Genomic DNA, 27,684 nt, shown 5'->3' with positions numbered 1-27,684 from the left:
GGGCTGGGGGCATGGGGAGGAGGCATGGGGCATGGGCCGGGGTGCTTGTAGTAAGGGGCATGGGGCGTGTGGTATGGGGTCGGGGGCATGGGGCATGGTGCAGGGGGCTTGGAGTGGGGGGCATGCGGCGGGGGGCTTGTGGCAGAGGGCATGTGGCATGGGGCATGGGGCAGGGTGGGGGCGAGCGTGCGCGCCCACGTGTGTCCAAAGGTGGGGTGCGGGCCGGGGGTCTCTGAAGTCGGTCCTGCAGATTCGTGTCTTGACCTTGGACGAGTGAATAACCTTTCTGAGCCTCAGTTTCCTCACGTGCAAAGTAGGAAGAGTAGATAGTCCCCACCTGCAAGCTGTGGCAGGACCTCAGGACACAATGGCAGGGAAGCACTAAGGCCCTACCTAGCCCTGAGCACGCTGCATCTTAGCCGACAGGCCGAGAAGCCGTCCCCAGCACTTAGTAAGAGCTCCGTAAATGTTTGTTTGCTCTATTTATTCTGCTACTGTTAATTCGCCATTTATCCCTGTCTCCCTTTGGGCAACAACTTTCTCTTCTCTCTTCCTCAGAACTCAGCTCACAGCTCCTTTCCTTGTAAGTGTTGTGCCGGGAGCCCCCCTCCCCGGTGGAAATTGCTCCCTGCACCCCTCTCCACTCTCCCAGGGGAGGGGAAGGCCGCTGCAGTAGGGGGTGCCTGCCCTGTGTGGGGGCCCTATGACGAACACATTATCTTATCTTTACCCTCAGGGCATCTTCGCAGGTCCGTGTTGTGCCCATTTACCTGACTGGGAATGTGAGCTCAGAGCGGTCCAGCGACTTGTTTAACATCAAGCACAGAAAACTCTGTGCAGGAGTGGATTCAGAGTCTGAAAGGAGGCTCCCAGCCCTCCCCGACGCCGGCCCCTCCGAGGCTCTGAGGGTTGAGCCTCACTCCTAGGCAAGAGCCCAGACTGCTAGGCTTTGGGGTCCTAGAAGAATAGGCCCGATCCAAAGCCTTCTCCTCAACTGGTGCTCGGTCATGGCCACCAACCCTAGATGGCCATCATCCACGATAATGGAAGTTAATTATATGTCCAGTTATGGGCAGAGGAAACTAGAATGTGAACTCAGCAGGCAGCATGAAAGAAAAACATGCAAATCACCCTTAGCTTCCTTTGCTTTTAAAAATAAGCTGTTATTATGCAAAGGGTAATTAAGTTCTGGAAGTCCAGAAGTCATCATGGCCAGCTCTGCCTGGCAACCCGTTTCCAGAGCCTGCCCCTCGGCCCCCTCTGCTATCTTTCCCAACACTCTTGTGGGCCTGAAGCCTTTTGGCCTGGCCTGGACTTTGCAGTGGCTTCAGCCCAACATTAGCGCTGTCGTCTGTGGAAGGGGGAGTCCAATTCCATGGTGTCTGGTACTTCCACTCCCAGCTTCAGCTGGGACCGCCGGTGGTGTTACTGATGGCTTCAGGACCAGATGTTTCTACTCTACTTCTCTCCAGGGAACAGTAGTATTGGAGAAGACTTCCTTTGGTGTCTCCCTCACTAGAAGGAGTGGAGCTGCCCTGACGCCTGGAGGATTTAAATTAGACTTACGGAGGCTCTTAAGTGATGCTCGCTTGGACGTCTTTCTGGGTTTTGGTGGGTGTATGGAGCTGACTTTTCTGGAAGTGTCCCCAGAGGGAGCCCTTTGAAGGAGACTGTCTGGAGAGTGTGGCCTCGAACTTGTGGTTTGGTTGAGGGAGAGACTCTGTGTCAGGTGGGGTGAGGACTCCTGAAGGCACTCGGGAAGGGGTGGAGGTGAATGTGGGTTTTGGGCATCCTGGTATTTGGATCCCTCCCACCACGTCCACAGACATGGGTTCTACGGCATGAAGTAGCTGAACAAATACGTTTTTGGTTGTGTGGTTGACTTTGCCAGGCCTTGGTGGGGCCCTGCCAAGGGTCCAGTATCGTCAGTTGCCTTGAAAACTTGTCCTCTGAGGCCTTGCCCGTGGATCCCCCGGAACGTTCTTCCCTCAAAGCTGCCAGGGTCCCCCGAAAGAAGCCATCCTGACCTGGATTCCTTTCCCCTCCTGAATTATCTAAGTGCTGAGTCCACAGGCTTTGGCTGACCTTGACTCTTTTGGGCCCCCTCAGGCCCTCAACTGTGGAAGAAATACTTTCAAGGCTTCAGAGTTGCCTGAGTGTAGGATCTTCCAAAGCCCCATCTCGACAGCGTTACCCCAGGACAGAGGAGAAACGGCTGCGGAATCCCCCGAAACCAAGAAAGTGACAACATGGCCATTTTATATGGTGAGGCAGGTGGAGCCGGGTGTTTGGGTTTCTAAGAGGAGGGGCAGTGAAGGGGGGGGGGTGTCAGCATCCTCTTCTCTGGCTTATCTCTTCCAGCCTAGCTCACTACTACTTGTGGATCATCTTGCTTTAGCTCCCCTAGTGGAGTCCTCAAATCCGGCTCCGTACGACCCACTCAGAGCTGCAGCTCTGGGGCACCCGGGGGGGCTCAGTGGTTGAGCGTCTTCCTTTGGCTCAGGTGGTGATCCCGGGATCCTGGGAGCGAGTCCCACATCGGGCTCCCTGCAGGGATCCTGCTTCTCTCTCTGCCTCTCTCTCTGCCTCTCTCTCTGTGTCTCTCATGAATAAATAAATAAAATCTTAAAAAAAAAAAAAAAAAAGATGCAGCTCTGCTGTGCCTTCAGCTGCCCCTCGGCCTGCGGCCCTGCCTGTCACCGCCGTCCTCTGCCCTAACCATGTGCAGGAGGGACTGCAGGGCTTCAGGAAGTGAGCGGGTGGGGAAGGTCTGTTTTCTCAGAAGGGGTTACATGATCTGGCAATTGGGAGCCACTGAAGGCTCCAAACCAGCCTTGGAAGCTTCTTCCTTTGTTTTTTTATTTTTATTTTTAATTTTTATTTTATTTTATTTATTTATTTATTTTTAAACTTCTTCCTTCGTTAACCTACCCTGTGCTTTTATCAGCATTAGAGGCAGTGACCGGCAGACACAAGAAGGGAGGAGAGGCTGAGTTACCGGCTCAGAGCCTTTCCCCATTGCATTATGAGCTCAGGAGAGGGGCCCTATCCCTGCTCACCCACCCATCCTGTAGACCTGTCCAGAGCGCTTACTCTATCCTGACATTATGCTGGCGACTAGGGGTGCAAAGAAATGACCCCGCCTCTGCTCCACCTGTTCACCCTCACTGGATCACGCTGCTGATTCCACCCACCTTCCCGGATCTAAGCTCAATTAATTTATTATATTAGAGTAATAAAAAAATCAAGATCTTTAAAATGAGTAATGGGCTTATTTAAGTTAGAGAAACGTACTATGGGGGATGTGGGTGAGAGGGATATGTCAGACATCCCGGGGGAGGGGCGGGATGGTCTCTCCCTTCTGTTACCAGCCAAGTCTCTGATCATTTCTCTTGTTCCAAATCCCTTTCCCTGTGGAGGTATGACGAAGAGGCCACTTTGAGGAGTGAGCTTGTCGGGATCAAGCAGGTGAGTGGGTCTGCCTGTGGCCGACCTCAGGGGCATCCAGTACTCCTTCCTTCGGCTAATACATTCATATTTTATTTCCTTCCGAGGAAAGGCATTTTCCTCCTCACACCCCAGGAGATCCACAGAGATCTTCCTTTACAGAGAGGCCCAGAGAGGTAAAAAGAAACTCCCTAAAGTCTCATACAATGTTTTGCTAGAGTGGAAGGGAGAGCTTAGCTCTCCAACCTTCAACATCTGGATCGATGCCTATGACCTGCTTTGCAAAACAGGCTCTGGGAACTGGTTCCAGAACACAATTGGTTAGAAAGCAGGAGAAAAGGAGGCCTCAACCTGAGATGGCAAGTAGAAAGATATTTTTATTGTATCAGAGAGATGAAAAAGCTGTGGCTCTGGGAGACTGGTCGCGATCAGGAGTGACCAGTCTCCAGGAGTGTGCATGGGGAGGCAGTCGGTGCTGGATTCCTGGGGACAAGTAGGGATCTCTGGTCCTACTGATTTTGGCAGGTCTCACTTCCCAGAACCTGGGAGAGCCTGCCCCTTATGTTCTTTTGGGACAAGGTGGGGAGTTGCTGACCCATTGGGGATACTGCACCCCAGACCTTCTGGGGAATCTTGAGTGATTCCTTGGGTGACTGGGTTCAGAGCTGGAGACCATGTTATTTCTGGGACCACTGTCAGGAACTGGTACCCAGGCCTAGGGCCGACCTTGTCTCTCCTGCATCAGGCTGTGTGAAGGCAGCAGAGCTGTGATTCTGGCCCTGAAGGGAGACGCTGCAGTTAGACAGTGGGAAGAATGTTTTAGCTTTGAGGGTGGAGAGACCCAGGGAGAAGGGGTTTCCTTCATTTCCTGCCCCACAGTGACGAAGAGGGAGCTGGATGACAGGTCGCGAGTGGAATAGTCTTCACGCCACACCTGTTGGAGTGGGAGTCTTACTTTCCCATGGTTAGGAAGCTCATATTTTCTCCCTGTCCAAGCAAACTTGTCCACGTTCCAGATGTCAAATACTTTCCTGGACTAAAGCAGGTGTCTCATCAGCTTGGTCGTTCCCAGGGAGGTCTTCCTGAAATCAGTTACGGAAGAATAGATTAAGAAGGGATTGAGATTCAACCATAAGATGGACTCCCTTCTGGTAAAGGGTGGGAGTCCAGAGGACAAGTCACAAAGAAGCTCATGTTGGCTTTCCTTATCATGGGAGATGTGGATGAGCAGGAGCCCTCCTGTCCACCTGGGCGCTCTTGGTGGGTAGGGAGGGGGTTTTGGTTGACGAGGGGTTGGATGCTGTTTGGAACCAGCTCCCCACCCCTGCCAAAGTTTCGGACTTATTATTATCCCCGTGCAGGTGTGAGCAGCTCTCTGGTGGAGTTGTATGTGGGGGCCTCTCAGTCACCTGTTCCTGTGGCATCAGATACTGTGCAATGGGAGCTTGTGGTGACAGCTGTGAGAAGTGCCACGCTGCCTGGGCTTGATGAAACACCAGGCCCTCAGCTCTCCCACCCTCCCCGAGGATACCAGCTGGCCCTCTCGCCAACCCAGATCATGGTGGTGGGGTGTGACCACTTGATCTCACCCTGGCCCATCTCCCCTGCTGTCCATGTGTCATTTCTTGCTGTATGGGAGTCTCCCTCCTTATCTCCTGCCTCCCTCAGGCTGAGGAAGGATATGGGGAGGAGAGGCACATGGATATAGTCTGTTGGAGGATTCTGGGCCACCTGACCTATGAAGAGGACAGTCCCTCAGCCCCCTCCACCTTCACTTTGCTCTTCCCCGAACTCTTGCTCCTCCTCCCTTCCTTTCCCAGATGTTTCTTCCCTCCATGCCATTGGTGCTTAAAATAAAGTCACATAGTTCCTGTCATGCTTTCAATATTTCCATCCATTATTTCAGTCCTGGAAAGGGTGGGTGGGATTTCCAGGAGCATTCAATGTGGTGGGGGCTGCTAAGGCCATGCTAGCTATTTATTTGATTGAGTATTAAGGCTGAGGACAATGAGGAGGAGTGTTCTGATGGCTCCGGGCTCCAAAGGGAATGCTCTAGTGTCTGACCCAGTATTGGCTTGTAACACCCACTGAGCAATGTTAAGAGAATAAATGAATTCACCTCTAAGATTTCCAATTTCCCACAGGGCATCTCTACTTGGATGTCACATTGATATCTGGAATTCAAAATGCTTTGAAAATAACTTATCATTTTCCTCTGTCCTGAGGCCCATTTGTCAGCTTTTTCTCTTTCTACTAGTTCTTCCCAATACCTCCAGCTTCAAGCCCTTTAATACCTATTTTCCCCACCCAACGAGTCACAGAACTCTGCCATTTTTTCCTTTGAAAAATGCCACGAGGAGCTTCTTGCAAAATGTCAGACTAGGACCTCTGAAAAATCCTTTTGTCATTAGTCACCTACAGTTCTGGAAAAATATACTTAAGATATTTTTAAATGCATTATTGAGCCAGCAAGAAGGTATGGCAAGTTATAAGGAAGGACAAAATGGGAATTCCAGAATTGCAAAGTACAATTATTGAAGTGAAAAACTCAATGGACGGACTTAACAGAAGACTAAAGATGTCAGGAGGTAGGGTCAGTATCTTAAGACAGATGAATAGAGATTTTCCAGTCTGAAAAACAGAGAAAAAAATATTGGAGAAAAAGTAGCAGAGTCTTGGAGACCTGTGGAACAGTATTGAATAATCTACCATATGCATGCATACACAGGTGAGAATGATGTGGGAAAATATTTGAAGGTGTACTCTCCATATTTGGTGAAAACCAGCAATTTACAGATCCAAGAACTCTTGTGGTGCCCAAGGAGACAACTAGCAGTTTAAAGCAAAAATAATGATATTGTTTATAATGTACATAGAAGTAAAAGATCTGGCAATGATGACAAAGATAATGAGGAGGCATGTCAATGAATTGCACTGTTGTGAAGTGTGACGTGTCAGTTGTGAAGTGTGGAGTAGCACAGTAGTAACTCCAAGTAGACTTTGATGATTAAGGATATACAGCTTTAGCTCTAAACAATCAGTAAAAACAAATATTTATTATAATAAATAAAAATAAAATATTTCGATAGAATAATATTAAATATTTGAAAGTGTTTGATTAATTCAAAAGAAAGCAGACAGGAATAATAGCAGACCCCCAAAACCCACCTGAGACAAATGAGAAACAAAGAACAAGATGGCTGGCTCAAATCCAATCACATAATAATTACATGAGGTGTTTATGTTAAAAACCCCTCAATAACAAGAAGACAATTCAGTGAAAATGGGCAAAAGACTTCAACATTTCACAGAAGAAGATGAATTAAGGGCCATTGAGCACATGGGAACTTGCTCATCATTATTAGTCAATCGGGAAAATTGCTTTGAGAAAAACTGAACACCCACAAGAAGGTTAACATTTAAGAGACTGATGATACCAAGTATGGAGCAGCTGGAGCTTTCACGGAGAGTAAAATGGTAAAATGGTCACCTTGGAAAACAATTTGGCAATTTCTTATCAAGTTAAATGTACACCGCCAAATGACAAATCAATTCCACTCTTGGGTGTTGATTCAAAAGAAATGAAAAATAGGTCTACCTCGAGACTGGTACATGAATTTCTCAGGGCCTTCATTTAGAATAGGCCCCAACCAGGAACAACAGTGAATGGACAAACAAAACTGAGATTTATTTATACAACAGAATATGACCCAAAAGAACGACCTATTGGTTCATGAAAAGATGAACCTTAAAAACACTAAGCTGAGTGAAAATTCAGATATAGAGGAGCACGCACTTAATGCTTCTATTTATACAAAGTTCTAGAAATGGCAATGCTAATTGATGGGGACAGAAATTAGATTAGACTGGTGGTTGTCTGGGATGAGGTGGGGAGATGGGCAGCAAAGGGGCATCAGGGAAGTTTCTGAGATGATGGAAATGTTCATTCAGTCATGGTTAGATTGGGCATGCATCCATCAAAACGTGTCGAGCTGTAAGCTTAATATGTGTGCGTTTGATTGTGTGTGTATTTTCTCTCAATAAAATTAATAAAATGATGACTTAAAAACCCAGTCTAACAAATATGTGAAAGACCTATTCCTAAAGAAATATAAATGTTACATGAAATGAAAGATAACAAAGCAGCCCTAGCTAAATGAAGAGTTAGATCATATTCATAGATGGGAAACTTTATTATCATAAAGACATTAATTCTCCTAAAACTGATTTACAGGGTCAATGCAACTACAATCAAATCCTAAATAAGATCTTACCTAAGTCTTAACAAGTTGATGCTAAAATTTATGGTGAAGAATAACAATCAAGAATAGTCAAAGCGCTATAAAAGAATAAATGGGATAAGAAAGAATGAATATTTGCCCTTTCAGAGATAATTATAAAGCTATTAACTGAGTGTAGTAGCCACAAAAAGATAGAAAAATTGGCCAATGGAACGAATTAGAGAGCCTTTAAATTGGCATATATTATATATATGGAATGTGGCATATATAGTATATACATATTAGATATGCTTTATGTATAATATTTTTATTATAATATAATACAACATGCATTATATAAAAACATATTATGCATATATCACATATTTATATGTTATACATAAAATACATCATACAGGTCAATTATATATATACAAATATATATCAATTATTGTGTGTATTACATAAATATATTAAATATGTCAATTATATATATAAATATAATATATAACCGGGTGCTTGGGTGGCTCAGTCAGTTGAGCACCTGACTCTTGATCTCAGCTCAGGTCTTGATCTCAGAATCATGAGTTCAAGCCCTGTGTTGGGTTCCACAATGGGTGTGGAGCCTACTTAAAAAAAAAAAACACTAAAGTTATATGTAGTATATAAAGTTACCTTATACGTCTGTATCTTTGATATGCAACAATGACATTGCAGATCTGTAGTAAAGGAAGGATCATGCATTGGTTACCCACATGGAAAAAAAACGGAACTGGATTCTTGCCTTCTATCACACACAAAATCAATTCCAAGTAAATTCAAATTATGTCAAATGCAAAATCTTAAAATTCTTAGAAGAAAAAACTGGTGAATGTCTTTCTGACCTTGGTATAAGGAAGGATTTTTTAAAAAGATTTTTTAACTTATTCGTTTGAGAGAGAGAGAACAAGCGAACAAGAGCATGAGCAGAGGAGTGGATCAGAGGCAGAGGGAGAAGACTCGCCATCCAGTAGGGTACCTGATGTAGGGCTCCATCCCAGGACCCTTGGATCATGACCTGAGCTGAAGGTGGACACTCAACTGACTGAGCCACCCAGGTGCCCCCAATGAAGGATTTTTATGCAAGGCACACCGAATGTTTAACGTGAAGGAAAAGGTGGGTAAATTAGCGATTAAAATTAAGAATTTTTATTTATCAAATATACACAAAGTGAAAAGACAAGAGGCCATAAACTTGAAGGTGATATTCGTATTATGTGTAAGTGACAAAGCGTAATATCTAGAAGTAGAAATTTATATAGAAATATAAAACTACTTAGAATCTAACAAAAATAAGACAAACAACCCAACAGAAACAATGGGCAAAAGAAAAGGAAATCCAGACAGATAACACATACTTAAAGAGATATTCAGCCTCGATGGGAATCCTGCAAATGCAAAGCAAAACCAAAAATGAGACTGATGATATCATTTCATTGTTGAAAATTAAGACGCGTCAGAAAAAGACATGAATCTGGAATCTGATCAAAGTGTAAATTGTTATTACAACAGCTTTGGCAAATAATTTTTGTCTTGTAATATTGAACATTTGATTCAGAAATTCCAGTCCTAGATGTGTGACACAGAGAAATCCTCACCTACGTCCATCAGAGGACATTTAGAAAAATGTTCATAGCACCAACTTTGTAAGAGAAAACAAAACAAAACAACAATAGAGTCACATAAAGTGTTGTGCATTCACTTAATAGGATGCTATGAATCCTAGTGGAGGCCTCCTGGTTTCATTTTATATACATATATATATAATGAAATATATATAATATTATATATTCATATATACATACTATATATTTAGTATATATAAATACTATATATTTATATATATATATAAAGTGAGTCCCTTTGCTAAAGGATATCTCTTAAAAAAATAAAAAACAAACCCCAACTAAACAAGGAAAATTGAAAAAAAATTTTTTTCGGGTATATGCACGGATGTGATAATACTAGAAGAAAGCAAGGGAATAATGACACAAATTCAAGGAAGTGGCCACCCCTAGAGCTAGAAAGAACGGGGGCAGGCTAGGGAGGGAGTGTGCAGGCACATGGAAATTACTAGTAACGTTTGGTTCTTTTTTTGCTTGTAAGTGGACTTGTGGGTATTTTATTTTCATTATATTATTAAATACATTAAAAAAATCAATATACTATTTATAAGAAATGAAACCTCAGCAGAAGGCCTAGTTGAAAACCTAAAGACAGAACAGGAAAATCTAAACAGAAATCTAAAAAAAAAAATCTAAAAAAACAAAAACAAAAACAAAAACAAAACAGGAAATGTTACCTAAAACATGAGGCCGTGAATTCAAAGTGGAAGAGCGTGTTAAGGTGAGCGGTGAGGGCGTCAGCGTGTATCGAACATAGTGGGAGTGAGAAATTCTTCACGAGACTTATTTCCGCTTATGTGCATGGATATGTATGTAGGTACTGATTTGCGACATAAAATATATTTCCTATTTTGAGTTGTGGTTAAAAATTGGTTTGACAGGGGATCCCTGGGTGGCTCAGCGGTTTAGCGCCTGCCTTTGGCCCAGGGAATGATCCTGGAGTCCGGGGATCAAGTCCCACATCGGGCTCCCTGCAGGGAGCCTGCTTCTCCCTCTGCCTGTGTATCTGCCTCTCTCTGTGTCTCTCATGAATAAATAAAATCTTAAAAAAAAAAATTGGTTTGACAGCCAGTATCCTAAACAACCTCTTGTCAAAGCATAGCGGCAGATACGTACCTAAACTTCCATACCAGCGTTATTAGAACAAAGACAAAAGGACACGTGCGCATACTCCTAGGAGAACGGAGAAACAATCACACGCTAGGGTACTACGCAGCTGTGAAACATAAGTAAAGTTAGATGCATCAAAATTCTCACAAATAGCATGTTGGGGAGGGAAAAGCAAGTCACAAAAACAGTCTAACTCTATTTTTTTTAAAGATTTTATTTATTTATCCATGAGAGACACAGAGGGAAGCAGAGACACAGGCAGAGGGAGCAGCAGGGTCCACGTGGGGAGCCCGATGTGGGACTCGATCCCAGGACCCCGGGATCATGCCCTGATGCTCAGCCACTGAGCCACCCAGGGGCCCCTAATTTTGTTTCTATAAAGCTTAAAGTTAGACAAAACTGAATGATTGCTTAGGGATTCACGCGCACATGATAATAAAGCCGAGGAATGCTTAATACAGAAACCCGGGATAGTGGCTACTTTGGAGACTGGATGGGGTCAGGGACAGAGATACTGTGACCAGGAAGGGGTCCACGCGGGGCTTGGAAGGTACAGGTGGGCACACAAGGATTTGGTTTATTACTGCTGCTGTTTTAATCGTTAAATGTTTGTTACGTATACTCTCTTGTATGGATGAGAAGTTTATAAAACAAAAGGAAAACGCTGCTCAGCTTGTGCTCCTGGTCCCTGGTTACTCCTTCAGCTCAGAGGATCATCTTACCCGGAGTTCCCTGCCTAGTCTTGGAACTGCAGCCCCTCCCGTCCCAGGGTCTCTCTCCCTCCTGTCTATCCTCCCACTGCTACCAGACAGGCCTTCCTTTTTTTTTTTTTAAAGATTTTATTTATTTATTAATCAGAGACACACAGAGAGAGGCAGAGACACAGGCAGAGGGAGACACAGGCTCCATGCAGGGAGCCTGACGTGGGACTCGATCCCGGATCACGCCCTGGGCCGAAGGTGGCGCTACATCGCTGAGCCACCCAGGAGCCCCCAGACAGGCCTTCCTAATTGCACACCAAGGTGGTCGTCTGCTCAAGCACCTTTTGGGGCTCCCCCATTTCTCACTCCATATGCCCAAACTCCGTGGCTCTGCATGTTCCCCCCACCTGAAGGACCCTTCTCTTCCTCTTCTCCCCTTTCCTTTAGGTCATTCCAGCCCAAGGACCTCCACAGTCCCACTCGGGTTGACAGAAAGACCCCTTCCGGCCACTGTCAGAACTCTGCAATTATAACAGGGTGAGGTCACAAAGCCCCCAGAAAGGAGGGGCTCCGTCCTCAGAGGCGAGGGTTCTGGGAACCACTTGGGCTGGAGCTGGGCTTAGGGAGGAGAGTGCAGCTCATCATCATGGTGAGACTTGTCCCTGGGCGCACTGGGTCACATGGGACAGGGGGGTCCCAGACTCTGCCCAGATCTGCTGGACGCAGCCGGGCCCAAGCTCATGGGCCGGGTCTGCAGCTCGGGGGCAGGGGCGCAGGCAGGGCCGGGCTGGGGGCTGGGGCAGGGGCAGGGGCGGGCGGGCGATGCCTGGCTGTTCATACCCCTCTCCCTCGCCCCGCTGCCCTGGAAAGCATCTCGCCTGGGGCTGGTGTGAACGGTTCTCATCCTCTGGGTTAAGGAGCGTGTGCGACTGTACGTTCCTCGGGGTGGAGAGCCAGGAGGGCTTAAGAGGCAGCCTAGCTCAGCTGTCGCCCGGCAGGGTCACTCATGTCCCCCCGGGTCCCTACCTCCTCGCACGGTAGAGGCCGTGAGCCGCGCCCAAGGCGAGCTAGTGGAGACGGTGACAGCCACCTGGCCTACCGCACAGGTGGGCGTGAGCCCCCGTGACGCGCTGGAGGCCAAAGACCTCGAAGGGTATGAGGCCCCGTGTGCAGGTACCGAGCCCACGCTGTTTACCAGGGGGCCTGCGGAGACGGGGCGCACGAAGGGAAAGGCCCCCTGGTTCTGTCCCTAGAAGACAGCACCCCCCATAGTGGCCTTGGCTTTGGGGAAGGAGCTGGAATCGGAATCCCTGACACTGATGAAGGGCATTAATCAAATTAAGGAAGTTTCTTCAAATTCTCAGATTCTTTAAAAACATATTTTATTTTATTTTTAAAATATTTTATTTATTTATTCATGAGAGACACACACAGAGAGAAGCAGAGACACAGCAAAGGGAGAAGCAGGCTCCATGCAGGGAGCTGGACGTGGGGCTCGATCCCGGGACTCCAGGATCACGCCCTGGGCCAAACCGCTGAGCCACCCAGGGATCCCAACAATATTTTATTTATTTATTTGAGAAAGAGAGAGAGAGCGAGAGCGCACAAGCAGGGGGATGGGCAGAGGCAGAGGGAGAAGCAGGGAGCCTGATGTGGGCTCCATCCCAGGACCCCGGGATCACGACCTGAGCTGAAGGCAGACACTTAACCGACTGGACCACCCAGGCGCCCATATTCTTAGATTTTTTAAAAGTATTTTTCAAATTAGGAATTTCTGCTAGGGTTTTACAAAATGGCTTTTGTGTTAATTGAGGTGATTGCCTGCACTGAATGACCGTAACTGATTTCCTGAAGTTTCGCTACCCCAACGCCTGGGATGAACCCTATGCAATCCCAAGCCCACAGCCTCCACAGATTACCACCCTGCCTCCTTCCTCGTGCCCTCTGCTGCCATCCCCTTCGGCCTCTCCAGACCCAGCAGTGCCCACCAGGGTGCCCGCCAAGCGCATTGCATTCTCTCCACAACCCTTGGCGATAGAAGAGATTATCACCCCCATTTCACAGATGGAGAAACAGAGGCCCAGAGCAGTTAGATGCTCTGTCCAAGACGGAGGTGGACGGGTTGGCACTGGGGCTGTCTTGCTGGCCTCAGCTGAGTGTCCCTGTGGGCTCTCCCTGCCTCCCCGGTCCTCCCCCTGTGCCCCCCACAGTGCGAGGAGGTGCAGGCGACCGTGCAGAAACACATGCACAGCCCGAGGCACAGCAAGGAGGAGCTGAACAGGCTTAACCAGGCCATCCAGCGGCTGACTGCGGAGGTGGACGGCGTTAAGAGTCAGGTGAGAGGTGGCTGGGGGGTGCCCCAGGGTGACGAATGGCGGGAGGGCGTCCATTATCTCCGACAAGCCGACTGCTCATCCTCATCCTCCGGAACACACGGGCAGAGTTTCTCCCCGTGTCTGAGCACACGCAAGTGTGGCTGTAAGCGTGCGCCCCGCCGCATCGGCCCAGGGCGCTCTGCCTTTCGTGTGGGCAAGTGTTAACACGCAGGTGAAATACGTACAAACACGGAGGCTTGCACGCATTTCATCTTTCGTGTGTATGCACATTTTTGTATCCGTGTGTATTTTTCAGAAATTGCACAAGACTTTGCCTGGCCGTCCGGCTTTCTGGGTTCTCTTTAAAAATGTGCAGGTTTGGTGACATTTGGCTGGAGAAGAGAGAGGCCTCTGTCTTCTCTGTCGCCTTCACACGGGGTCACGCTCCCTCTGTGGGCCACAGACACCCCCGGCTCCCCGCTCCCCGCCCCAGGTTGCATCCTTCGACACAGAGGCAGAGGGCCCTTTGCCGTTTCTCATCTTCTTGGCTGGCATGTGGAAGACGAAAGGCACCTGTCCCACGGCTCTAAATCAGAGAAATGAGACGCTGAAAACCTGCGGGAGGTCCTGGTGATTGCAGGACAGTGAGAATGCGGAACTGGGTACTACTGCCCTAGAGCTAACATGTGGCCTTGACGTTTTGATGCCTCCAGCCAGGCCTCTGCAGGCATTTGGGTTTGCAGCTCATGCTCTAGGACTTGGGGAGCAGGGGTGCCCTCATGAATGCTTTCTTTCTTCCACGTCTCTGCCTCTCAGCTGCCTCTCTTTCCTCCCAGCCACCCTGTCAAGCCCCCCCGCCCCGCCCCAGCCCATGCTGTACCTGCAGAGGGAAGGGGTCTGCTCCCTGCAGATACAGGTGCCCCAGGCCCGGAGGGGTTCTCCTGTCTCCAGGAACTGATGACCATGAGGAGAGGGGCAAGCTGTCCGGGTTCCAGGGGGTGGCACAGCGAACGGGTGGCCCTGTCACGGTTCAGTCTCCCACCAGCCTCAGCTGTTCTGACTCCCACCCCTCCCACCCCGTTTCCTACGCACCAAGCACACCTCGCAGGGCAAGCGTTTATCGTTGCTGTATTTCCCCAGAGACTACAGGTGCTGGTTTCTTGTGAGGAAAGGGTATGCTTCCTGCTAGTTTCCCTTTATGGAGCAATAATCCCAGCATTTGATGCTTCCCGGATCCTAGCTCCTGGTAGAAGACTCAAATTCTAGATGCAAAAGGCTCTGTCTCAGGCAGCCCAGGTGGCTGGCCCCTAGGGTCCACCCTGGGAGCCGGGCAGACACACACAGCCGCGTTTTTCGGAACAGGCAGGCCCATTCCTTACAATGATCTCTAATCCTTCATTGGTCCTCCAGCCTCTCAGAAAGGTCTGGATCCTTACGGGGCGGGGAGGGTAGCAGCCAAGGATGTCCTGTCTGTGGTCTTCCCTTTGCCCCCAGCCCTGTGAACTGGACAGAGCCACAGAACCACCAGCCCTGCAGGAGGACAGAGCCTCAGACAGTGCCCAGGGCAAGCTGGCCTGGCTGGAGGCCGCCCTGCAGCGAGCCAAGCACGACATGGTCCGGCAGCTGCGCGAGTACCAGGACCTCATGATCATCAAGCTGGGCCTGGACTTTGAGATCGCCACCTACCGCAAGCTGCTGGAGAGCGAGGAGAGCAGGTGAGGGCTGGGCGGTGCCTCGGATGTGGCCGGGATGAGGCGTGCTGGGGTGTGGAGGTCACTGGCTGGGTCCTCAGCAGCTGGGGAGGGGTGGGGAGAGCTGACCTGGGTATGCAGCGACTTGTTCTCCTGGAGCCACCCCCCCCCGCCCCCCAGCTTAAGGCCCTTTAGACAAAAAGTTCCAGCTAATGAGCACCCTTGGCACCTGGCAGGGGACTACTCGTGAGGTCATTCCCCCGCAGGGTCAGAGAGCTGGGGCCAGTCTGTCCATTGAGCCCAACCGGGGGGAAGAAGGTCCCTAGTGTGCAGTGCCTTGTCCTCAGTTCAGCCTTCTCCCCCCAGGCTTGGGGAAGGCAGGGTTTATGGGAACACGTAGGGCCTGGCTTTTAACCTTAGACAGCAGAGACCCAAGGGCTGAATGCTCCAGCTGGGCACCCCAGACCGAGGGGAAGGAAGGGGAACCCGCCACGCTTATTCTCTCCTTTCAACCCCACAAAACTCCTGGGAGCTAGGGGGCATCATCCCCATTTTACAGACGGGAAAACTGAGTCTTGGGGGTATACCTCAAGGACGCACAGGTCCAAAGTGACGGGGTGAGGCTTGATCAGTCCTCTTCAGATAGTTGAGCTATCTCCTCTGTGGTGTCCTTTAAAATGCCCCCTTCGTGGTTTCCCCTTTTAGGCTAAGTTTGGGCCGAAGAAAGCATAGATCTTCAGCCTTCTCTCTCCTCCAGGAAGTCATCAGTAAAACTGAGCTACCGGAATTTAAGCAGGAAGGACTGAGTTTAAGGTCCCGAAGGATCTGATGCAAAAGGGGACCCAGGAGCGGGCGGGGTGGACAGATCTCTGCCTGTGGTCGGGGAGAGTCCGTCGGGAGGGTTTTGTTTTGGGGAATGAGGATTATTATGCCCAGGAGGTATGTGAACTCACCGCTTCCTCCTTCTCCCCGCAGGCTTGGTCTGGGATTCGGGACAGGGAGCCTCTGTGAGTAGATAATAGACTTAGCTTGGGTTGGAGGGATCGGGTCTCACCCCCTCTCCTTTGTGTGTGTTCTTTTGGGAAGGGAAGGGGTCTGCTTCCTCTGTGTGTCTCCTTTTTGGGGGGTTTCATCTCATGGGGGTGATTCTCCGTGCAAGTTGCGGGGAGGAGGCCATGCGGTCTGTTGTTCGGGGGCAGGTTCCTTTGGTTTGTCCCGGGGTGTCGGGGGAGGTTCTGCGGGTCTGTCCTTGTGGGAGGGACTTTCATTCTGCCCTGGGGAGGCTCTGTGCCCCCGACTTCGGGGAGGGGGCGTTCCTGAGTGTGTTTCTCGGGGGAAGGGGCCTGGGCATCATGACCTGGGGGAGTTTGCACCTCCGTCTCCTGGGGCGGGGGTGGGGGAGGCGGGCCTGGGCATCAGGAGTGTGTCTGTCTGTCTTGCCCCCCCCTCCACAGCCACTCTGGGCTCAGCCCCCCGCAGCCTGGCCCGCCTGCCTGGAGGAGCGGGCCCTGGCGGCCTGGAGAGGAGCACCCCTGGCGGCGGCTGCGGATGCTGACCTTCCTGCACAGCTCCCCAGAAGTCGAGGACCCCAAACTCCTGCCCCAAGGCTGAACCCTGTGCCCCAGACACCCCTCCCGTGGAGCTAACCCTCACCTTGTCTTTCCCCCTTGCACCCCCAACCCCTGCCCCACCCTGGAACGTCAAGTCTTGGAATCGAGCTTACCAGGGACCGTGACTGCCCTGTCCCCTGGGGGAAGGTAGCTGGGCTACCTTGGGGGACGCTGTGCCACTGGGGAGGCCCAGTACCCTGCTCCTGTCACCTGCCCCCCACTCCTCGTTCCCTGGGACTCCTCCTCCTTTGCAATAAAAAGTTCTTCAGTGGCCCGAGCCCGGCGGGGCTGTGTGAGCCTGGATTCCTCAAGCAGTGCCCGGAGCACAGGGGGGGCTGATGGAGCTTGGAGTGAGGGGAGACAGGAGGGGACACTACCAGGAAGCAGCCCTCGCCCTGTGTTGTGTGGGTCCACCTGACTCCAGTTGGTGATGATGCTACAGAACGAGGATCCCAAGGGTTTCGGTGTGGGGGTGGGTGACCAAGGGCCCCTGGGGAAGGTGAAAGGAGGGGTCCGTTCCTCCCCAGGTCTGCTTGTTCCCCAGCCTGGGGCCGGGCAGCCCCGTGTCTGGCAGAGCTGCTGAGCGCTGGCTTCATTCACCCACACGCCGGCTCCACAGACAGTGCGAGGGGCAGGTGCAGGGCTGAGCCAGCAGGGCACTCTGGTTCTGGTGGGGACGCGGCCAGAAACGGGGAAAGCAGCCCCAAAGAGAGTGGAGTGGGGTGGGGGGGATGAGGGCGTATTGTCCTCCGCTGCCCTGGCAGGGGCGCTTGAGGACAGGCTCCGGGGGAGATGCTCCTCGCAGACCGGGGCTGGGGCGTGTGAACACAACTGGGTGGCCCAGGCCCCGGTTCTAGTGTAACAAGGTGACTAATGGGGGGATGAGAATGACATGCCTTGGAGGAGGAGGAGAGTGTGTCTTTGGAACAGCATGGAGGGCTCCAGTCCTACCTCTACTTCTAGGTCTAGTTTGCTCTGAGTGTTCACGAGGCAAGTGGACTTTGTTGGGGGCGGGGGTGTGCATGGAGAAGATAGGCCAGTTTGGGGTGGGGGTGGCCAGAAAGAGCTGGGTTTCTGGGCTCTTTCTTTGCCACATAGGCCCAAGCCCAAGAGAAGCTTCCATTTGGTGAGCTCACATTCTTTTCTGTTGCACAAAGGGTTACATCATCGACACATCTGGGAACAATGGTTTCTGCTTTCTATGTCCCTGGGTGGGGTAAAGGTGCGTCATTGGCCAGAGGCCCTGGCTTTACCTTTTAAGGTACACTAGTGCCAGGGTGTCTGCTGTGTTCTTCTGGGTCCTTGCCCAGAAAACAGGTATCCAAAAGGCCCCCTTCCTGGGTAAACAGAGCAGTCTCATGCAAGAGGAATGAGACCGAAACTTGGCTGTAAGGCTGTCGCTCGTACCTGAGGGGTAGGGGACATGGGTCCACTGGAGTCCCATTTGGTCAAACGACCAACACCAGCCGTGTAAACATTCTTACCACACGCCCAGTGCAAAGTAACTGCCTGAAAGTGGAGCCGCCCCTCTTGGAGATTTCTCACCTGGGCTCCGCGTTCCCTGCGTTTCGCCAAGAGGTAATGACATTCTGTGACTTTCAAGGTCAGGTTTTTCCAGCTCCTGCTGTGCTGATGGTGTCAGGGGAAGGACTTAGAGGGAAATATCACCTAGGAGGTGTTGGCAGGATTTATGGTGAACATCCCGCAGCCACATCACCGAGGACTGGCTGCCCACATTTTCCCATTCCAAATCCCAAGCCTGATGTCACTCCAGGTCCCAAGGGCTGCCAAGCCAGATGAGGCTTGCGTGTCTTGTGTGGGCCACCAGCAATGTTTGCGGTTTGGGGACCGATTCCCTGAGTGGCTACGGGCCACATTCCATGCTGGGGCGGGAGAGAACTGTTTGGTGCATTTATAGAGAGTCGTTTACCAGCCTATTTAGAAGCTTTGTTAGTCGAGGTGACTTCTGAAGGGAAGCAGGTTGTCACCTGTTTAGTCATCACATCTCTGCCGAAGGGGACCACGAAGGGGACCACGGGGGTCCGCCTTCTTCTGTTGGCTCCTCATGCCCGCCTCACAATAGCACTGACTCATGACAGATGCAACTTAGTAGTGTCGGCATCTCTATGTGAGCCCCTCAAGGCCAGTGGCTGTCCCGGCCGCCCATCTCCAGGGCCTGCCCCGCAGTACCAATGAACCCAGCGAGGCTCTGTGGTCCCGTGTGGTCTGCTCTGTCCTTGGATGCTTTGGGTCCTTCTGGACCCCTTGGGAGTCTCTTGACGGATGAGTCTAAATACAATCCTTCCCGATGTAATTCCAACTGCAGTGTATCAGCCAGGCCAGCCTGGAGGAAGGAAGGAAGGTTCTGGATTCTGTTTCCGGTTTTGCTGTTCTCTTGGCCAAACGTTGCCTGTTTCTGAAGCTCAGTCCTGCCCACCCCCCAATCTAACTGGTGAATATTCATTTACCCTTTTATTTTTCCTCCCTTCTTGACCTCTCTGCATGTAGTTTACCCATCAGAGGATGCCACAGGGTTGTGTGAAATATATGTCGCTCTAAAGTACTTGAAAACATAGTAAGGGGGGGATCCCTGGGTGGCGCAGCGGTTTGGCGCTTGCCTTAGGCCCAGGGCGCAATCCTGGAGACCCGGGATCGAATCCCACATCGGGCTCCCGGTGCATGGAGCCTGCTTCTCCCTCTGCCTATGTCTCTGCCTCTCTCTCTCTCTGTGACTATCATAAAATAAAAAAAAAAAAAAGAAAGAAAGAAAACATAGTAAGAATGACATAATGTGGGCAGCCCGGGTGGCTCAGTGGTTTAGCACCTGGGATCGAGTCTCACATTGGGCTCCCTGCATGGAGCCTGCTTCTCCCTCTGCCTGTGTCTCTGCCTCTCTCTCTGTGTCTCTCATGAATAAATAAATAAAATATTAAAAAAAAAGAAAAGAATGACATAATGTAATTAGTATCTCATGTCCTGGAGTCCTGAGAAGGGCTTTGGGCACCTTTAGAGAAGGTTCTGCAAGTCTAAGGCTGGCTGGTCTCCTGCTGTCCCAGGGGGAGCTAGGGTGTCTACAAGGCAGGAGGGGAGCTAGCAGAACCCACTGGCTAGAGCTGGGGCTCCCTTGGCTGGAGGCCACCTCCCTACCACTCCCCCCTTAATCCAGTTCTCTACCTGGGACCCCCCCTTCCCCACCAGCACGAGTCCCACCTGGGCGCTCACACTGCAGTCCTAGCCACAGGTACCCGCAAAACTCCCCTCGAGCACGTACACGCAGGCGCACGCACACATCTAGAAGCGCTCACAGTCACGCACATACACACACGTGCTTCCACCCAGATGCCCGGAGACGCGCATACACCCGGAGGCCGTCCTATTGTTGGACCCGCAGACAGCTGCCCACAGACGGTGAGCTGCGTGGGATGAAGGTACAGACAGTACGCGCCCAGCCCAGCTGTCGGGACTCCCCACCGTCTTCTAGCTCCTAGTCCTGTCCCATCTCTCCTGGAGACGAACAGAGCTTTAAATTGGTAAAGGACCTCAGCAGCCATTTTGCCTAAACATTTTATTCTACTAGTGAATGCACCGAGGCCCAGAGAAGGGAGGTGACTTGCTAAAGGTCGCACAGGGAGGTGTTCCTTTCCCACCCCCCAGCCCCCAACATTCGGCATCCCGAGTTCCATGTGCTGGATTCATTCACTCTTGCTTCTCTTCCTGAGCCTGTCCGGGAGTGGGAACTAGAGGGAGGCGGGGATGGTGCTACTGGAAATGGGACAGAGCTGGAAGTCAGAGCTAGAAGGACGCTGAGGGCAGGTGTGGCAGGCAGGCCTTTGGGCTGATGAGACCCGTGGGATGGGAAGGGAGGGGTCAGTTGGCAGAGATGAGAAGTTCATCGGGGCTGGAGGGGCGAGTGGCCGCTGAACCGAGGGGTAGAGTGATGGAGCTGGGGTTTGGGCCTCCAGTCCGGACTCCCGATGGCCTGCTTCTGAGCTGTGGGGTGTCAGCTCTCCCAGGGTTCCTCTTCTTCTTCTTCTTTTTTTTTTTAAGATTTATTTATTTATTCATGAGAGATACAGAGAGAGAGAGAGAGAGAGAGAGAGAGGCAGAGACAAGCAGAGGGAGAAGCAGCTCTTCGCAGGAGCCCCACGTGGGACTCGATCCCGAATCCCAGGATCACAACCTGAGCCGAAGGCAGACGCTCCACCGCTGAGCCCCCAGGTGTCCCATCTCCCGGGGCTCTGTCCAGCTCAGGATTCCATCAGGAGGGTTGAGGGGCCATCTTGGTGGGTGGGAGGCCTTGGGTCGATCCTCTCCCTTAACAGAGCATTGGTCTTTTCAGACCACTCCCTTCTGGTCTCTCAATATTCTTATTTATTGCTATTGCCCTGAGGGGTGGGGAGGGGGACTTAGATTTCTGCTACTGTCTTCTGGGCCTGGGCCTGTAGGTTTAGAAACTGACCCTGCTGTACAGATGGATGTTCAGGGACTTGCCTTTGCCCATAGTGAAGCTGAGGGGCCACCTCCCCACTTTCTTTGCTACGTGTAAGAGCCTCATCAGTGTCAAGGGCGCAACGGTTCTCTACACGAAGGAGCTCAATGGCCCGAGATGTCGAGATTTCTCTCTCTGTTTGCTGTCTGTGATCACAGGTATAAGTGTGATATCATGTGCCTGTAATCAGTTTGCAGATGTGCATGGGAGGCTGGACAGTGCCACGGCCCCGCTCCCTGGAGGGATTTCCACGTTACGTTCTGCAAAAGTATGCTGCTAACGGCAAGCGCGTATCGTGGTTATTTTGTGGCGGGAAGTGCCTAAGTGCATTGTCCCGTGTATGAAATCCCTAGTCCTCCCATCTGCCCTGTGAGGTAGGCGCTCACGTATCATTTTCACTTTAGAGATATGGAAACTCACTTTAGAGATATGGAGAGGCCGAGGGAATGGCTCAAGGCCACTCAGCCAGGAAGGAACAGAGCCCAGTGTTGGATCCGAGGAATCTGGCTCCAGAGACTATGTGCCTACCTCCCTGCCACCTCATCTTCTTGCTATGTGCTGTTTCCTTCCTCGGGGGTCATTTATCAGCTATGGCAGGTCTCCAAACCCCAAAAGGACTCCATTAAAAGAAAAAAAAAAAAAAAAAGAAGCCACATCAAAGGCTTTTTGAAAGTTTAGACCCTGTTCTCGTATCTGTCCTTTAAAGAATTCTCATAAATGGCTCAGGCATGAGTCTTCCCCAGCACAGCAGTGAGTGATGTTTCCTTAAGCTTTGAGTGGCTGGTGAGTCTAATTTTTGTTATCCATCGGTTTACAGATCTGCACAGGGATGTCTTCTGGGAGGCAACGCGGGTTCGTGAAATGGCCACTGGTGGTGCACACAGGGTTCAAACACCAGCCGGATGCTGAACCTTGTGGGGCTCTGGCCTGGTTACTGAGCATCTCTGGCATCTTCATCTGCAAGATGTATCATGGGTGTGTGTGTGTGTGTGGATGAGATCGTGACAGTTGTGTGCATAGATGGTGTAGAGGCCCTCAGTCTGAGCCTGCTGTGAGCCCAGGGGCAGAGGACTGCGCTGGAGACCCCAGACTAGACCTTTCTCTGCTCCATGTGACATTGGGGACCCTCCCAAGACCTACTTTTCTGGAAAAGAGAGTTGCAGACAAGGCTCAGAGTTGGCTACATTGATTTATTGGAAACACAGATCAAGACAGACATGGGCACGGCAGAGGTGGAAGGGGGAGGATTGGGGAGTGGGGTACCGCCATCAGCTCCAGGGCAGCCTCTGGCCTCTGAGCCCCCTTCCTATGGGCATCAGAGGAACTTCTTTTTAGGGGTAGCCTTTCCTAGCACCAGCAACGGAGCTGAGGAGGAAGGGATCACACACAGACAAGAGGCCGGGAGTGGGACAGATCTTTCAAAGTGCCAGAGAAGTAGTTGAGGCCTTGCTCCCCCTGGACGCCGGGCGGGAGAGACACCAGGCCCGAGGCTTGAGTTTGGAGGTCTAACATCTGCGGCAGCTGCTGACACACGAGCCCACGCCGCAGGAGCTGATGCCGCAGGAGCCCACACCTCCGGTGCCGAGGCCGCAAGACGTGATGGAGTTGCAGGGGGCGCAGGGGGCGCAGGGCGCACAGGGGGCGCACATACCCGTGCTCACCGCCAGGTTCCCGCTGCACGGGGCGCTGCACACACTGCCGGTCACCGGCCGGGAGCCCGACACGCAGAGGTCGCCGCAGACCACCCCACCTCGGGAGCTGCTGACACCTGTGAACCCCAAAGATTCAGCCAAAATTCTGGGGGGTGAGTCATCAGCCTCCCCGATGATGCCCCGCCCCAGGCCCTGAGCACTGGATTCAAAGTCAGGAGAGTCTTTACGTGCAACACTGGTTCCATCTAGTTCCAAAGCTGCCGCCTTCCTTGCTCTCTGACCCCAAACCCTTCAGCTGTGATGCCAACCCACTCTCTTGCACTTGGCATCCAGGGGTAGCCCTCCCTCCAGACTGTGCCATCCCTACTAGGAACGGGGTAAATCCATCCAGCCGGGAGCTGCGGTACTCACAGACATTCACGGCCCCGACGCCTTCACATAGTCTGAGAGGGAAGAAGAAAAAGACAACATAAGTGACTCAGCGAAGGCTGCAGATGGAGCTCCCCAAAACTTGGGGTGGGGTCCACAAGTGGTAGAGTAGGAGCTCGGGGTCTGGGGACTGAGGACAGCCCTCCGGGCCTCCCCACACCCACATGATGGATGATAGGCTGTCCCAGATCTCCCAGGCTGAGCCCGGTGGAGCATGGTGTTTATTCAAGGGGCAGGAATGGGGAGCTCAGAGCCAGGCTGGGTTGGGCCTCACCTGTGCTCCTCGCCCTCCAGCAGCCGCCTGTAGGTGGCGATCTCGATGTCCAGGCCCAGCTTGGAGTTCATCACCTCCTGGTACTCCTTGACCAGGCAGGCCATGTCCTGCTTGGCCTTCTGCAGGGCGGCCTCCAGCTCGGCCAGCTTGCAGCGGGCGTCGGTGAGGGCCGCCTCGCCCTGCTGCTCCGCCTGCGTCACGGCGGCCTCCAGCTTGGTGTTCTGGGGGCGCAGAGAACAGGGTGCTATGGTCCCGGGTCTCTCTCTCCATTTCCTGGATGTGTCTGGTCGCTCCCACCTCCAACCCCCCCCAAAAAAGGCCTCTCCCTTCATCAGCCGGGTCCCCCCAAGGGCCACAACCAGGGCCTCTAGCCAGGCACATGGGCTCGGGCGTGAGTGGGGTGGTCCCTGGGGCACACACTGCCTGGGCGGCCCTGGGGACGCTCAACGTGAGCCCTACCTGGCACTTGGCGTTCTCGACCTCGGCCGTCAGCCTCTGGATCATGCGGTTGAGCTCGTTGATCTCCTCCTTGGTGCGGCGCAGGGTCTCCCCGTGCCGGATCACCGTGGCCTTCATCTCCTCACACTGTGTGTGTGTGTGGGGGGGCACAGGGGCTCCTGAGGCTCAGGACGGGTCATCCCGCTGAGCCCCACACCTTGCACAACTGCCACCCCAACCCGAGGGCTGCCTGCCCTTCCCTCGTCCATCCCAGCTGGACAAATCCCAAAGCCCTTTCAGCATCCCTCCTTCTGGGGCTCTGGCAGGGGGAGGCTGGGCCCCGACCTTGCTGCGGTACCAGGACTCGGCCTCAGCCCGGCTGCGGCTGACGATGTCGTCGTACTGGGCCTTGATCTCGGCCACGATGCAGTCCATGTTCAGGTCCCGGCTGTTGTCCATCTTGACGATGACTGAGGTGTCTGAGATGTGGGCGTGGAGGACGCGGATCTCCTGCGGAGGCGGAGGGAGGATGGAAGATTGTTTGCACCCCAGCCTCTCCCAGCACGTGTGGACCCAACCCTCCCTGGTCTCCCGCCCCTGCTCCCACTATAGCCCCATGGACTGCAGGCCTCAGCCCGATCCCAGGCCAACCAGTCCCAGGCCAGGGCCCCCTCTTCCAGGCTGGCTGCCAGTTCTCTGCCTGGACCACGGCCCCTCACCTCCTCATACAGGCGCCGCAGGAAGTCGATCTCTTCGGTCAGGGCCTCGGCGTTGGCCTCCAGGTCTGACTTGCGGAGGTAGGCGCAGTCCACATCCTGGAAACGTGGGGTGTCACGGAGCGCCGAGCACCCACAGTGGCATCGCCCCCAACTCCCCGCCATCCGAGGAGGCCAGGGCAAAGGGTTCCCAGGGTCCCGTTGCCAGCGCAGCTCCATGCCCTCTGGCCTGCCCACCGTGGGCTTCACCGCCTCCTGCCCCTCTGACGACGAGCCCCTTGTGCCTGGAGACGGGCCACCAGCCTCCCGCCCCTCTTGTGCTCCCAGCTCTCCTCCCGACCCTCCCTATGCCAACAAGCTCGGCCACCTGGGCCCTGCCGGGCCCCCGCAGTCCTCCAAGCCTGCGCCCGGCCCCTCCTGGTTCTGCTCCACCGTCCCCACACCCCGCGGCTGCTCCCCTCCCTTGGGCCACACCTCCCACAACGCTACCCAGGACACTGTCCCTCGACAGAGACACCGCACCGCTCTGCCCCCGGGGGACCCCAGCCGAGGCCACAGCTTCTGAAGCGGGCAGGACGGCAGAGGTCAGCCCAGCCGGGCCCTGCCCCGGGGCACGGTGCACGTGGGCATCCCAAGGTGGTCGCCCTGCATCAGCACCTGAATGAGCCTTTCGTGCCCCGATCTCTGAGGTCTGCCATCCCGACTTGGCCAGGCCAGGTACCCACACGAGGTCCAGACCCTCTGGGCCCGGCCGTCATTCGGAGGTCCCGGACGTCTGTGCTTCCCATGCCTCCTTACTCACCTTCTTCAGAGCCACAAATTCATTCTCAGCTGTTGCTCTCAGAGACACTTCCTCCTCATACCTGAGGCAGAAGAGGGCAGACAGGGAGGTCAGGGAAGGGCGGGGCTCCCCAGGGCGGCCTCCACTTCCTATCAGGGCAAGGGCAGCATTAGGGACCTCCCAGCGGCTGGCCCCCGGCAGATCCGCTGGACCCTTTCTTGCTGCTTGGATGTGGAACGTGTCGGGGGTTCCCTCCCCACTTTGAATTGAGGGGTCTGGAGCGCCTACATCCCGGGACCTCAGAGCCCGCTTCCCAGAGCTGCCCAGAGGCCCCTCGGGAGGCAAACAACAAGGCCTGGGCACCCAGCTCCGAGCTAGGAGTGGACAGCAGCACCTCTGGGGCACCGAGGCCCCAGCCCCCCCCACCTGGGCGTCTATCCTGGCTCATGGTCCGGGCCTGGGCCACCCGCCAACCGTCAGCCCTCAGCACCCTCGGCAGTGGGACACCCAGGGCCCCGGGACCCGTCAGCCCCGAGGGACAAGAGGCTCAGGTGCAGGGAGCTCAGCATGAGAAGGCCCGAAGCCTGCAGAAGCCCCCTCTGGCCTCCCCCCGGCCCAGGGAACAGCCTCCCAGAAGCCAGAAGGCCCAAGCAGGAGACAGATGTCTGCCGGGGGCATCCGGGTGCTCGGGCAGGCGTCTGGCAGCCGTGGCCCAGACGCAAGGACCCTGCCGCACGCTGCCCCCGGCCCGCACAGCCACTCGCCCCCTGGGACACTCTTGCCCAGTCCAGCCCAGCGGGCTCTAGGCCACGTCGTTTCCTGTGCCCAGCGTCCCTGCCGCCCCACTCACTTCTTCTTGTAGCCCTCCAGCACCTCCTGGACGTGGTTGAGCTCAGAGGCCAGCCTCCCGCTGTCGGCCTCCACGCACTCGGCCTCCCGCCTCAGCGTCTCGATGTAGCCCTCGAACAGGGGCTCCAGGTTGCTCTCGCAGCACTTGCGGTTCTGGTAGAACTGCCACTTGGTCTCCAGCAGCTTGTTCTGCTGCTCCAGGAAGCGCACCTGCGTCGGGCCGGGAGGAGGGCGTCAGGTGGCTCCTGGTGCCCCAAGGCCACTTTGGGCTGGCGGCGATTGCTTTAGGGTGAACTCCCAGCAGGGATCGGGCAGAGCTGGGCAGCGGGACACAAGGTGACCTCCGGAGCTCCTGACTGTCATCCGTGTCTGCATTTTCCAATTTAGGGACAGGAGCCAGGGCTGGGAAGGCCAGTCCCTGCTCCCAGGTAAACTGACTCAGGCAGACCCGGTGAGTGCAGGGGCCACGTGGTCCGGAGACAGCCAGGGTCTCCCGTTTGCCTCTGCCTCCCTCCTTCCCGCACGTCAGTGCCCAGCCTGGGTCCTGAGCATGGGTGGGGCAGAGGAAGGGTGGGATTGGGGACACCCACCCTTAGGGTGCCCCTGTGGTCCTCCTCCTAGTCTTCTGTTGGGTCTGGGGACTATGTGCACGGACCGTCCTGTGCCTCTGGCATGAGGGGTCGGAGCCCGTCCCCGTCTCTGTGCGGGGACCTGCCTGCCTGGCCAGAGGTGCACGTGCAAGCCACACCATCCCACCGGGAGCCTGTGCCCCGTAGTCAAGTCTTTGGTGCATCCGGGCCCTGAGCTGTGTCCGTCTGGTCCATCAGACTGGGAGCTGCCCCGGGTCCTCCCTGTCCTGCCCCTGACCCCCCAGGAACTGAAGGCCCGGGAAGGGTGCGGCCGGGGACACCCACCTTGTCGATGAAGGCGGCGAACCTGCTGTTGAGGCACTTGATCTGCTCCTTCTCCTCGTGCTTGACGCACTGCGCGTTGGGGTCGATCTCCAGGTTGAGGGGCGTCAGGAGGCTCTCGTTGACCGACACGGTGGTGATGCAGGGCGGGCTGGGCCCGCACACGCCGCCCGAGCGGTAGCCGAAGCTGCGGCCGCAGGAGCCGGCGCGGAAGGCCCCGCAGACGCTGCGGCTGCCGAAGCCCCCGGTGAGGCCGCGGTAGCAGGAGACGCCGCGGTAGGGGGCGGCCGTGATGCAGCAGCGGCCGGGCCGGGGCCCGCAGGCCGAGGCGCAGCTGAAGGCGCGGCCGCAGAATCCGGATCCGCAGGTCATGGTGCTTCTGGAGGC

General features: G+C 53.6%; 2 protein-coding genes and 4 long non-coding RNA genes across 8 annotated transcripts; 3 read left to right on the top strand and 3 right to left on the bottom strand.

Annotated features, from left to right (window-relative positions):
* Positions 1-190: 190 nt before the first annotated feature.
* On the top strand, positions 191-7,711 carry LOC144296784 (uncharacterized). The gene is made up of 3 exons (XR_013363738.1): positions 191-451; positions 559-583; positions 737-7,711. It is a non-coding gene; the product is annotated as an uncharacterized LOC144296784 (long non-coding RNA).
* Positions 3,811-11,752, bottom strand: LOC144296785 (uncharacterized). The gene is made up of 3 exons (XR_013363739.1): positions 11,550-11,752; positions 9,065-9,094; positions 3,811-4,529 (listed from the first exon to the last, which is right to left on the bottom strand). It is a non-coding gene; the product is annotated as an uncharacterized LOC144296785 (long non-coding RNA).
* LOC144296780 (keratin, type II microfibrillar, component 5-like) lies at positions 11,655-17,029 on the top strand. Of its 2 annotated transcripts, XM_077869958.1 has the most exons (6): positions 11,655-11,791; positions 13,353-13,478; positions 14,952-15,172; positions 15,854-15,961; positions 16,124-16,155; positions 16,603-17,029. In XM_077869958.1, exons 1-6 carry the CDS (start codon positions 11,789-11,791, stop codon positions 16,701-16,703), a joined length of 591 nt encoding a protein of 196 aa, XP_077726084.1. In that variant the 5' UTR covers positions 11,655-11,788; the 3' UTR covers positions 16,704-17,029. The 2 variants fall into 2 exon arrangements, with proteins under 2 accessions (XP_077726084.1, XP_077726085.1); XM_077869959.1 differs by lacking the exon at positions 15,854-15,961.
* LOC144296783 (uncharacterized) lies at positions 13,353-19,100 on the bottom strand. Of its 2 annotated transcripts, none has more exons than XR_013363737.1 (4): positions 18,304-19,100; positions 15,736-15,926; positions 14,338-15,272; positions 13,353-14,043 (listed from the first exon to the last, which is right to left on the bottom strand). It is a non-coding gene; the product is annotated as an uncharacterized LOC144296783 (long non-coding RNA). The 2 variants fall into 2 exon arrangements; XR_013363736.1 differs by having other exon boundaries at positions 14,338-15,252; positions 18,304-19,098.
* On the top strand, positions 18,029-22,420 carry LOC144296782 (uncharacterized). Its single transcript, XR_013363735.1, has 3 exons — positions 18,029-18,336; positions 19,085-19,210; positions 22,065-22,420. It is a non-coding gene; the product is annotated as an uncharacterized LOC144296782 (long non-coding RNA).
* On the bottom strand, positions 22,416-27,684 carry LOC144296781 (keratin, type II cuticular Hb1). The gene is made up of 9 exons (XM_077869960.1): positions 27,301-27,684; positions 26,388-26,596; positions 25,559-25,619; positions 24,760-24,855; positions 24,386-24,550; positions 24,062-24,187; positions 23,603-23,823; positions 23,311-23,342; positions 22,416-23,015 (listed from the first exon to the last, which is right to left on the bottom strand). Exons 1-9 carry the CDS (start codon positions 27,667-27,669, stop codon positions 22,753-22,755), a joined length of 1,542 nt encoding a protein of 513 aa, XP_077726086.1. The 5' UTR covers positions 27,670-27,684; the 3' UTR covers positions 22,416-22,752.

Source organism: Canis aureus, chromosome 25, assembly GCF_053574225.1.
Source record: "Canis aureus isolate CA01 chromosome 25, VMU_Caureus_v.1.0, whole genome shotgun sequence".
Taxonomy (NCBI): Eukaryota; Metazoa; Chordata; class Mammalia; order Carnivora; family Canidae; genus Canis; species Canis aureus.
The sequence above is the reverse complement of the archived record's forward strand: the minus strand, read 5'-3'. Positions and strand labels throughout refer to the sequence as shown.